General features: G+C 42.4%; 1 protein-coding gene across 1 annotated transcript in view; it reads left to right on the forward strand.

Annotated features, from left to right (window-relative positions):
* The window catches only part of DDX43 (DEAD-box helicase 43), a 344939-nt gene that overhangs the window by 177245 nt on the left and 155386 nt on the right, over window positions 1–12308 (forward strand). The window contains exon 9 of the mRNA XM_030199037.1: window positions 9129–9270. Within this exon, the coding sequence (XP_030054897.1) occupies window positions 9129–9270 (142 nt within the window). The remainder of the gene's footprint in view (window positions 1–9128; window positions 9271–12308) is intronic.

Here is a 12308-nt window from a genome sequence, read left to right on the forward strand (position 1 = left end):
ATAACATCAGGGTAGCATTTTCCAAAGTGCTACCCGTTCCATGTGCAGGGCCCAAGAAACAGGCAGAGTCCGGATTCTCAATGCATGGATGGAGGCGATGGTGCAGGGAGGAGGGTTGGGCAACATTCTGGGGAAGGGGGAACCTATTTCAAAAGGATGGGCTCCACCTTAACCATGGTGGAACATGGCTGCTGGCATCGGCAGCTAAAAAGGAGGTAGAGCAACTTTTAAACTAGAAACTGGGGGAAGGGCAACAGTCGCTCAAAAGCACATGGTTCGGGATAAGGTATCTTTCAAAGATGTCACCAAAACAGGGAAGATAGGGTATCCCGATAGTGAGGTTGCAAAAGAGACCATAGTAAATCAGGTGTCCTTAAATAAAAATTAAAAATCAGACAACAGATTGCAAATTAATACAGTCAAGTACTGAGCATGATGTAAACAGGAACAACAAACATAGTTTAAAATGTCTATATGCGAATGCCAGGAGCCTAAGAAATAAGATGGGAGAGTTAGAATATATTGCATTAAATGAAAAATTAGATATAATAGGCATCTCTGAGACCTGGTGGAAGGAGGATAACCAGTGAGACACTGTTATACCTGGGTACAAATTATATCATAGTGATATGGTGGATCGAATTGGTGGAGGGATGGCACTGTTTGTTAAGGAGTGCTTTGAATCAAATAGATTGAAAATTCTGCAGGAAACAACACATCTTGAAATCCCTATGGACTGAAATTCCATGTGTAAAGGGGAAAAGGATAGTGATAGGAGTGTACTACTGTCCGCCTGGCCAGGATGAACAGTTATTGCAAATTAAGGAGGCTAACAAACTGAGCAACACGATAATAATAGGTGATTTCAATTACCCCGATATTGACTGGGTAAATGTAGCATCAGGGCATAATAGGGAGGTAAAATTCCTTGACAAAATCAAGGACTGCTTTTATGGAGCAGCTGGTACAGGAGCCGACGAGAAGGAAAAATTCTAGACCTAGTCCTTAGGTGGAGCGCATGATCTGGTGCGGGAGGTAATGGTGCTGGGTCCGCTTGATAACAGTGGTCATAACGTGATCAGATTTGATATTAGCTTTGGAGTAAGTATACCCATGAAATCAAATACGTTAGTGTTTAATGTTCAAAAAGGAGACTATGATAAAATGAGAAGAATGGTGAAAAAAAAACCTTACAGTAGCGGCTGCAAGGGTCAAAAATTTTCATCAGGCGTGGATTCTGTTCAAAAAATACCATCCTGGAAGCCCAGGCCAAATATATTCTGCGTATTAAAAAAGGATGAAGAATGACTAAATGACTGTTGGCGTGCTTACAAAGTGAGGTGAAGGAAGCTGTTAGGGCTAAAAGAAAATCCTTCAGAAAATGGAAGAAGGAACCGACTGAAAATCATAAGAAACAGCATAAGGGGGCGGCTTTTGAGAGGACAAGATACCTGTGGTGCGACTGATGGACTTCTTTACTGCACTCGGACATTCCTCGGGACTGGACTCCTCGCTGATTGAGTGAGTGGTGGGAGGTGACCCGCTCCTCCAACTTGAGGCTGAAACCTTTCTCAGCCCCGATATTCGGAGGCCTCCGCTCATGCCGGCAGTGGAGCTGCAGGGTCAGGTCACAGCATCAATCTGTTTGGCATTTCCATTCAGAAGAGCAAGGCACAGGAAAGAATCGGCGTTTGGGCAGACTCTGAAGCTGCAGAGGAGAGACAGCCTTCATGTGAAATTTTGACTGAAATTACTTCTATATTAGTAAGTCGTTTTTGTCTGTAAAACCACCAACTATCACCTTAGACACTATATGGGAAGCTCTTGTGGGTTTGGAAACCTTGTTTTCCCAAAAATGAATATCTGTGATCCAGTGTACTCTGATTCCCTCAGAAACAAATCTCTATGTTGGAAACAAAAACTTTTAACAATGGAGAAAAAAATTGAATCTAATGCTAGTAATATACATTCTCTTCAACAAACTCAAGTAAATTTGATTAAAGAAAATATGATGTTACAATATGATTGACAATTTGGAGAACCAACAGAAGGCTAAAACATTGTGTGTGTTAAACTTTCCTAAAATACCCTCCATTGCTCCTCTTATAACCTTTAAAAAATATTTCTTGGAGATATTGAAGATTCATGAGCAAACTTACCCTCCAATCACTAAGATATATTATCTATCACCTGTTGTTGAAGGAGCTGATTTTTCTTTTGATACTTCAAATCTTACACAGATGCTTGAAGATGATTATTTGAGCTCTAAACCCGTAACTTTAGTAGTGACTTTTGTATTACAACCTGATTGAGACTGGATACTGAGACAATTTTTTCGGCATAGTGAAGAATTCTTTATGAATTGTAAGATTAAAGTATTTCCAGATATTGCTAGAGTAACCCAAAAGAGGCGCCAACTTTTTCTTAAACTCCTCCCCCGGTTTGTACAAATAGATGGTTTGTTTTGGTTGAATTTCTCCTGCAAATGTGTATTAAAAGTAAACTCAGTAAAATGTTTTTTATTATCCTATGCATTTAATTCCTTTTTGGACTTGAAGACTGCTTTATCTCCAAATTTGCAGCCAATAGCAACATCTTCGTCTACTCTGTAATTAATATAGTTGTCCGAGTAGTTCTCTCTCTAAGTTTAACTTTAAGTAGTGATATAAATATTTCATGGAATTATACTTTGTCCTCTCTCTTTAGTTGTGGACTAGACATCAGATAAGAATATATATATTGCATATTATATATTTGTGTAATATGACGTTTTAATATTACCTATCTTTTCTGTATGAAGAATATTCTTGATTTAATTTGTGAATTCATAAAAAATAATAATATAAAAAGAAACAGCAAAAGGAACATCAAGTCAAATGCAAAGCGCTGATAAGGAAGGCAAAGAGGGATTTTGAAAAAAAATGGAGGCAAAACACTTAGTAAAAATTTCTTTAGGTATTTTAAAAGCAAGAAGTGGGCAAAAGAATCGGTTGGACCGCTAGATGACCGAGGGGTAAAAGAGGCAATCAGGGAAGACAAAGCCATATCGTAGAAATTAAATGAATTCTTTGCTTTGGGAGAGATTCAGGTGCCAGAAAAGATCTTCACAGCTGATGAGTCAGAGAAACTGAATGAAATCTCTATAAACCTGGAAGATGTAATGGTTCAAATTGACAAAATGAAGATTAGCAAATTGCCTGGACCGGATCATATTCATCCCAGAGTACTGATAGAACTGAAAAATGAACTTGCAGAACTATTGTTAGTAATATGTAATTAATATTTAAAATTGAGCCTAGTAGTGGAAGATTGGAGGGTGGCCGATGTAACGCTGATTTTTAAAAACAAGAGATCTGGAAATTATAGACCGGTGAGCAAAATGGTAGAGACTATTATAAACATAGGCGGTCGGTGGCCCAACTGCTTGGGGAGGCTAAAGGGGCGGAGTTAGGGGTGGGGCTTATATCCATAATTGTCTGACAACACACAGGAAAAAAAAATAAGTAAAAGTAAAATAGTCACAATTAATACCTTTTATTAAATTTAGATATGTATCATATGTCAAAGAATAAAGTGGTTGTTCAAAGCACATATTAACCAATGTATACTATTCAAAAATGTTATCAATTATTAAACACTGCTATTTCCAGCCATTGAAAATCCCAAAATGAAATGGTCACATTAGTGAAGTAACATTATGCATGAAAAGGCAGCACTGTAAATATTACACTGGGCAGAACCTAATACACCAATATACCATCCATACGGTAAACACAGAGCATCAACAATATTTTTTATTTATTACATTTGTATCCCACATTTTCCCGCATAGCAGTAGGCTCAATGTGGCTTACAATATGAAACAATATTTCAATATGAAATATTTCAATATGAAACAAGGGATCATAAAATCACAATTCCTCATGCACAGCCACAAAACAACCTATTAGGGTGGGTAGTGTTCACAATGAACTTCTACTAACGACTAGATAGAGATGAGTTTTCAACTTTGGTACAGTATAAGTCATCACAAGAACAAAATATAAGAAAACCAATGGACTGCATTAGGGGCTTATAGCCCATTTAGTTATGTTTAAACAAAAGAGATCTGCATGAAACAAAATATTTATTTTTTATTTTGACTTAATAAAACCTGCAGCACAGTTCTTATTTGTAGCTGAGAACACTTACCGATCTTGATCTTCAATCCTTCCCCAGCGGTTCTATTCCAGCTTCCTCCTGTGAGTCACGCTTCCCTTCTCCACCCTCCCACCAGCTGGTCAACATTTATTCCCCTCCCCCTACAGCACTTTCTATCTGTCCAAGTCCCCCTCCCCCCAAGGTCCAGGGGAGCAGCACCTACACTACACCTCTTTCCCTCTAGCCTCCATCGTTCCTGCAGCCAGGTCTCTCCCCTCCCTCCATCACAGTTCTAGCGTCTTTACCTTTCCCGCCCTACCCATAGCCCAGTGATCCCTTGCATTCTACTTGCCTTGAAGTTGACCACCGATGCTGCTACCAGTGGCGGTACTGTAAGGAGATCAGCAAATTTCTTTTAAATTTGTTTCAAGACCAGTGTATGGGAACAGCATTCAAGTTCAGCCACTCAGCCAGCCTTCCCTACTATGATGGGTCCCGCGCGTTACCGCCTTTGCGGAACAGGAAGTTGCATCAAATAAGATGGGAGGGAGCCGTGGTAGGGAAGGCTGAGGCGCTGAAGCACATTGCTGTAATCGCTACAGTACCACTACTAGTAGCGATTAAGGGAGCCGAGCAGGAGAGATGCCAGCCCTGAAGTGAGAGTAGTCGGGGGGGGGGGGGGGGGGGGGGAGGAGAAACCGCGGCGCTGCAAAGAACAGAGGACTGGAGGAGAAAGACGGGAGTAACTTCCCTCAAAGAAGGTAGGGTCTCTCAGATCCCCTGTTGCTTGTTGCGCACTTGTGGCAAGCCTCTTATACCGGGCGCCTATGATTATAAAGAACAAAATTACAGAGCATATTCATAAGCATGGATTAATGAGACAAAGCCAACATGGATTTAGTGAAGAGAAATCTTGCCTCACCAATCTTACATTTCTTTGAAGGAGTGACTAAACATATGGATAAAGGTGAGCCGGTTGATATTGTGTATCTGGATTTTCAAAAGGCGTTTAACAAAGTACCTAATGAAAGACTCCAGAGGAAATTGGAGAGTCATGGGATGGGGGTAGTGTGCTATTGTGGATTAAGAACTGGTTAAAAGATAGAAAACAGAGAGTAGGGCTAAATGGTCAGTATTCTCAATGGAGAAGGGTAGTTAGTGGGGTTCCCCAGGGGTCTGTGGTGGGACCGCTGTTTTTTAAAAATATTTATAAATGATCTAGAGATGGGAGTAACTAGTGAGGTAATTAAATTTGCTGATGACACAAAGTTATTCAAAGTTGTTAAATTGTGAGAGAATTGTGAAAAATTACAAGAGGATCTTATTAGACTGGGAGACTGGGCGTCTAAATGGCAGATGACGTTTAATGTGAGCCAGTGCAAAGTGATGCATGTGGTAAAGAGGAAACCAAATTATAGCTACACTAGTAAAAAAGGCCCGTTTCTGACACAAATGAAATGGGCGCTAGCAAGGTTTTCCTTGGAGTGTGTATGTTTGGGTTTGTATGTGTGAGATTGTGTGTGAGAGAGAATGTGTGTGTGTGTGTGTGTGTTTTCCTTTTTTTTTGTTGTTTGTTGCTTGTGTGGAAGGTTGGTTTTTCCTTTTTGTGTGTGTGTGTGTGTGTGTGTGTGTGTGTGTGTGTGTGTGGGTTGTAGCTCCTGTAAGCACTTGGGAACCTGCCTGCCAAGTCGTTAATATGCCTGTGTTCTGGTGAGCTGTGTTTGCAAATTTGAACTGCATGTATATTTGTCAGCATTCCTTTTTCTGTGGAAGGCTGTGTTTTGATGTGTTTTTTGGGGGGGAGTGGGGTGGGGTGGGGAGGAAGTTCCTTTAAGGACTTGGGTACCTGCCTGTGAAGTCGTTACTGTGTGTTCTGGATAGCTGTGTTTGCTTGTGGTTGGGGGAGTGTGTCTTTTGAAGCTCCTGTAAGCACTTAGGAACCTGCCTGCTTGCTGTTTTTATTTCCATTTGTATTTATCTGGTTTTCTGGTTGTGTAGAAGTGTGCGTTTAGATTTTGGGTGGTTTGGGGGGGGGGGGGGCCAGGGGGTGCAGACTTCGAGTCAGTGGTTAGTTTTGTGTGAGTGGTCGTTTGTTAGGGTGGCTGCACATAACCGGGAGCAGGAGCATGGGCATCCAAATAGTTTTGTCCTTCCAGCGACGTTCCTCCTTTCTCTGTGCTGCACAGAAAGTGACTCGTTGTGCTGCTGAGCTGAGTGTCCTCGGAAGAAAAAAAAACATCAGTGTGCTTGGGTTTGAGTGTATGGGAATGACGGCTGTGTTGGGGAGTGGAAACAGAGATTAACCGATGGGCTTCCTTGCTCGTGTGTAGTAATCGTGCACCATGACCGGAGAGGAAAGGTAGGGCGGTGGAACGGTGAGCAAGCGGCTGCGGAAGGGTGGGTGAGGGGAACTGTGGGCGGGGGGACGGGGTCCAGCGCAGATTTTGGTTGGTTTTGAGTGTATGGGAATGACGGCTGCATTGGGGAGTGGAAACAGAGATTACCCAATGACAATCCGATTTGTTGTGTCATTGCTCCGCCCTCAATGTCATCACGTTGTGACGCGGGGGCGGGGCAGACACTCACGCGATCTTGCAACTACAAATTTAGAACGTTGGAGGTGGCTTTTATATATAGAGATAATGCAAGGTTCCGTGTTAGGAGTCATCGACCAAGAAAGAGATCTGGTTGTTGTCGTCGTTGATACGTTTTAACCTTCTGCGTGTGATGCAGCGGCTAAGAAAGCAAATAGAATGTCAGGTATTATTAGGAAAGGAATAATGCCTTTGTATTGCTTCATGGTGCGATTGCACTCTAATATTGTGTTCAATTCTGGTCACTGCATCTCAAAAAAGATATAGTGAAACTAGAAAAGGTGCAGAGATGGGCAACGAAAATGATAAAGGGGATAGAGTGACTTCCCTATGTGGGAAGGCTAAAGCGGCTAGGGCTGTTTAGCTTGGAGAAAAGACGGCTGAGGGTAGATATCACAAAGATCTAAAAAATAATGAGTGGAGTGGAACGGGTAGACGTGAATCGTTTGTTTACTCTTTCCAAAAATACTAGGACTAGGAGGGAGCATACGATGAAGGTACAAAGTAGTACATTTAAAATGAATTGGAGAAATGTTTTCTTCACTCAGTGTGTAATTAAATGCTGGAATTCGTTGCCAGAGAATGTGCTAAAGGCGGTTAGCTTAGCGGGGTTTTAAAAAGGTTTGGACGGCTTCCTAAAGGAAAAGTCTATAGACTGTTAGTAAAATGGACTTGGGGAAAATCCACTGCTTATTTCTTGGATAAGCAGCATAAGATGTTTTGTACTTTTTTGGGATCTTGCCAGGTATTTGTGACCTGGATTGGCCACTGCTTGGCTTGATGGGCCTGTGGTCTGTCCCAGTTTGGCAATACTTATGAGCCTCGCCCCAAGGAGGTCAACTGTCTTTGACTATAAGAATTTAACACCCATTTCAAAAAAATTTATTCTCAATTGAAGTCTTAGTGTTAGATACTTTTTGTTTATAAAAAAAACCCAAATCAAACTTTAGTAAAGTACCCGATTGGTGAGGACAAATATTCTGTAGAGCAGTAGTCTTAGCTAATTTTTAAGCTGTAGCCATTTTGAATCCAAATAAGCTGAAAGAAAGCTGCACAATATCGGTTGCGACACTGCTTACTAGCAAGTGACAATGACATCCATCTCTTCAAAACCCACTTTAAAAACCTTTTATTGTATCTTCAAGGAGGTAGGCATTTATATGCAGTCTTCTATTAAGAAACGCCTTGGCCTTCAAGTTTGCAGCCCTTTCCCCACATCAACCTCCTGCTTGTTTTCATGAGCTTGGGAAGTAGAAACAGAATGATGGGGGCCACCCCAGAGGTCTCCAGACGCTGCCACGGGCACCTTACATTGAAGAACACTGTTCTAGGGTAATTTAGCTTTTTTAATTATTTGATTGGTTTTGTTTCATTTATTTCCTTACTAGCTGTTAAGCCCGTTAAAACGGGCGAGATTTCCAGCTACCCTTCTCGCCGCCGCTCCCTCCCCCCTCTGTGCCGGACCCCCTGCACTGACCTGACAGCGCCTCTCACCTCCGTGTGAAAGCGCTGCAGGCAGCAGCAGATCTCCTGCCTGCGGCACTTTTCACACGGAGGTGAGAGGCGCTGTCAGGTCAGTGCAGGGGGCCCGATACGGAGGAGGGCGGGGAGGGTGGAGGTTGGTGCGCGCGATGTTCGTTTCCAGGCGGCAGTGTCCGACAGTGACTCCGACTCCGTTTCCCCTCTCTGTTCCGCCCTCTCACGTCATCACGTCTTGACGTGAGGGCGGGACAGAGAGGGAAGTCTCTACTGCGCATTTGCAGGTGAGTCGGTCATTTGCCGTTTATATGTTTGATTTCCTGCCCATTCCTAAACAGTGCTGAGCGAGGAACAATTGGAATCATGCAGATGAATCTAAAGTAAAGCTAACAACCAAAGATCAAACATAAAACAATTTATAAGAAAATAATAGAACAAAACTGAATAGCTTTAAAAAAGCTCTGAACTTCAGCAAAATGTTAAGGGTTTCCCTGAACAGTTCTGAAATAAGTGGGGCTTCAGGTTCATATGAAAATCCATCAGATAATTGATGGAAGATGATTCCAAGAAATTCGACTAGCAAGAAAGAAAACCCTAGATCAGATAGATGTTCACTGAGCCACCTTTAACAGCTTTATTTTAAGTTCTTGCTAGCTAGAGAGATACTACTATTCCTTCTTTAATCTGTGTGCGAGAAAAGTTTTTGACATATAAAATCATCCCCTCACTATCACTGATGAAATATTGTTCTTGATCCTTCTAATTTGTTATAACAATTGGATTCCAAATGATACATTGAAATCTTGTGTGTTTTACATGTCTAAAGGTTGTATTCTTAATTTCAAATTAGAGGTGGGCAGGTTAAGGGTAAATAAGAAGCAGTAATCACTTGATTTTTTTTATTTCATTTTACAGCATTTGCATATATGGAGGTGGGGACCGAAAAAGTCAAATAAATCTGGTTACCAAAGGTGTGGATATTATTATTGCAACTCCTGGTAGACTGAATGACCTTCAGATGAACAATATTGTTAATCTGAGAAGCATAACATATTTGGTAAGCATCTTTATTAAATATTTTTTATGAAAGCATCCATACCACAGAGATTTTTCAGAAATTAACTTTTTCTTAATTGTCTCCACTTTTGGTCTTATTTTTAGGTGTATTTTTATTTGAAAATATACACTTTTTAAAAACCTGTACACATTTTTGAGCAAGAAGGCTGCATCTTCAGTAATGGCTACATGTTTATTAAACCACTTAATAAAGGAATTTTTTTAAAGTTCTAATCATATTTGATCTTAAGTTTAAGGAAGCCAAAGAGAGAGGCCCATTGCAATAGGGAAGATAGGCCTTATGGTCTTTTATTTGCCATTATATACTGTTTTGTGGGTGTGTTTTTTTTTGTTTTGTTTTGATTTACTGAACAAAAGGGGCCAGATGCACTAAACTTACCGAGCCTTTAATGAGCCATTAACGAGCAGGTAGTAAACCCTGGCATGCACTAGACTTTTTTCCGTAGCAGCTAACGAAAACGGAATGCAGATGAGCAAATTGTGTAGAAACCCTATTGTAATGAGATGCACTAACCTTTCTGATTGCCTTAACGCTGGAAAATCTAACGAGAGGTCTGTACCTCTCGGGGCTGCGCGGAATGAAAACCTTCTATAATGTTACAAAAAACAAAATCGGGAAAAAGTGCTTGTCAGGGATGTCCTTTATGGATGTGCTTCACTTTAAAAAACAAAACTTTAAAAACACTTCAAAAACACTTTAAAAACAAAAAAAAAAGACGAGCGCGTTTAGCTTAGCTCCCCCTCCCCCCTGCATCAAAATGACAGTTTCCCGCAGCCCTGGCCTCCCCGCCATCTTCCGCAACCCGTGCCCCCCCCCCCCAGGTCGTCGCCACTCCCCCTCTCCGTCTGCCACCAGGCCCTCACAGCGCCTTTCACCTCCGTGTGAAGGCGCTGCAGCAGGCAACAGCTGATCACTTCCTTCCTTTCCTCCTTGGCCGGCCCTCGTCTGACATAAGTAACTTACGTAGGTAACTTACGTCAGACGAGGGCGGGCCAAGGAGGAAAGAAGGGAAGTCTGAAGCAAAGATTGGGTGGCAGAGCCGGTGCTGGGCAGACTTATACGGTCTGTGCCAGAACCGGTGGTGGGAGGCAGGGATAGTGCTGGGCAGACTTATACGGTCTGTGCCCTGAAAAGGACAGGTACAAATCAAGGTAAGGTATACACAAAAAGTAGCACATATGAGTTTATCTTGTTGGGCAGACTGGATGGACCATGCAGGTCTTTTTCTGCCGTTATCTACTATGTTACTATGTCTGAAGCCAAGCGATCAGCTGTTGCAGTGCTGTGAGGGCCTGGTGGCAGACGGAGGGGGGCGGGTGGGGGGGGGGGAGCATCGTCGTCGTAGACAACCTCGGGGTGTGGCAGGGGTGGGGCGACGGAGGTGCAGATGATAGCGGGGAAGCTGTCATTTCGATGCAGGGGGGAGAGTGACTGGCGGCGACCTCGGGGGGGGGGGGGGCTGAGCTGAGCTAAACGTGCTCATCTTTTTTTTGTTGTTGTTTTTAAAGTTTTGTTTTTTAAAGTAAAGCACGTCCTTGGCATGCGCAGAGCAGCCAGCATAACGCTTAGCTGCTCTGCGCATGCTCCACCAGCTGACTGTTTACCAATGGAATAGAGAATGCAAGTGAGCTACAACGAGCAGCTCATTTGCATTCCTATTCCTTGATGCATGGCCTGCTCTTACCGATTCGCTAATGGCATGGAGGAGTGACCTAGTGGTTAGGGTGGTGGACTTTGGTCCTGAGGAACTGAGTTCGATTCCCACTTCAGGCACAGGCAGCTCCTTGTGACTCTGGGCAAGTCACTTAACCCTCCATTGCCCCATGTAAGCTGCATTGAGCCTGCCATGAGTGGGAAAGCGCGGGGTACAAATGTAACAAAAATAAAATAAATAACAAGCAACAGCCCATATAAAGAACTGTACTACACAATTCCAAAGAAGACATTTCATTCTTTAAAATAGCAAGCAGAGCAGCTCAAAAGCAGAAACTTGGTAGAACTTCACTTAAGAAATTTAAAATTTTTTCCCTCCCTCCCTTCCAAAATAAACTCATTTAGAAAAGACAAAACTCCCCTCACCCCTACCCAGCACAGCCATACCCAAAGGCTCAACACTATACTTCAGAGCAGTACAAGAAAAATATGCAAAATACACAGAAGTAAGAAGGCCCCAAAATCTTTCCCATTTTCCCAAGGTCTTCAGGTGCACTGCTCTGTCTACCCATAACGTAAACACATTGCAAATGAGATTTCCGGGCCTGGATTGAAGGGAGCTCTGGACATTTCCAAAACTGGGCCTAAGCTATCTAAGCAGTGATGAAGCATGCTGGACCCAAATTTAGCTATAGTGAGGCCCAGGGACATGTCTATTGAGTAGAAAAATACCAGGATCCCACGAGACTTGGTAGCCCAGCAAAATCTGGATATGGGCTTGTACAGTGTGCCAGTAGACCCTGGCTTTCAAACAGTGTTTTTCAGATGTGACCCATTTTTGGGGGAACTGGGATCAATTTTCATCAGTTGGATAAGGATTCTGGGAAACAGTGGTGCAGGGGCACCAATGTAAGATAACAAGGGTAGAGTATCTTAACCAAATAATTCTGTAGATTTTGGGCTAGAGTAGTAGAATAAGCTGTTTTCCCAGTACTCAACAGGGACTTGTCTCTGCCGACACCAGTAACGATACAAAGCAGAGACCAGACCCTTCATGAACCGATAATCTTTACATAGATATTGCAAATAGGTCAGATCCGTTTAGACCAATTCTTAGTAAAGAAATGTACCAACCGTAAATAGGCATAGTGGTGTTGTGGAGATAATGGGTAAGTGCAGGACAAAGTATTATAGTCAGAGATCTTCATTCTCAGAGCTGCCCCAGACATTCTAAACCTTGCAGCTTCCAACCAAACTCTTTAGAAACGGGATTAAAAGTTAATAGAATGTGTTGTGAAACTTAAAATTGAAAAACAGAACTTACACGGTCCCACGCGCTCAGTATGACCACACAGGCTGGCGAA

This window comes from Microcaecilia unicolor, chromosome 3, assembly GCF_901765095.1.
Source record: "Microcaecilia unicolor chromosome 3, aMicUni1.1, whole genome shotgun sequence".
NCBI classification, from domain to species: Eukaryota; Metazoa; Chordata; class Amphibia; order Gymnophiona; family Siphonopidae; genus Microcaecilia; species Microcaecilia unicolor.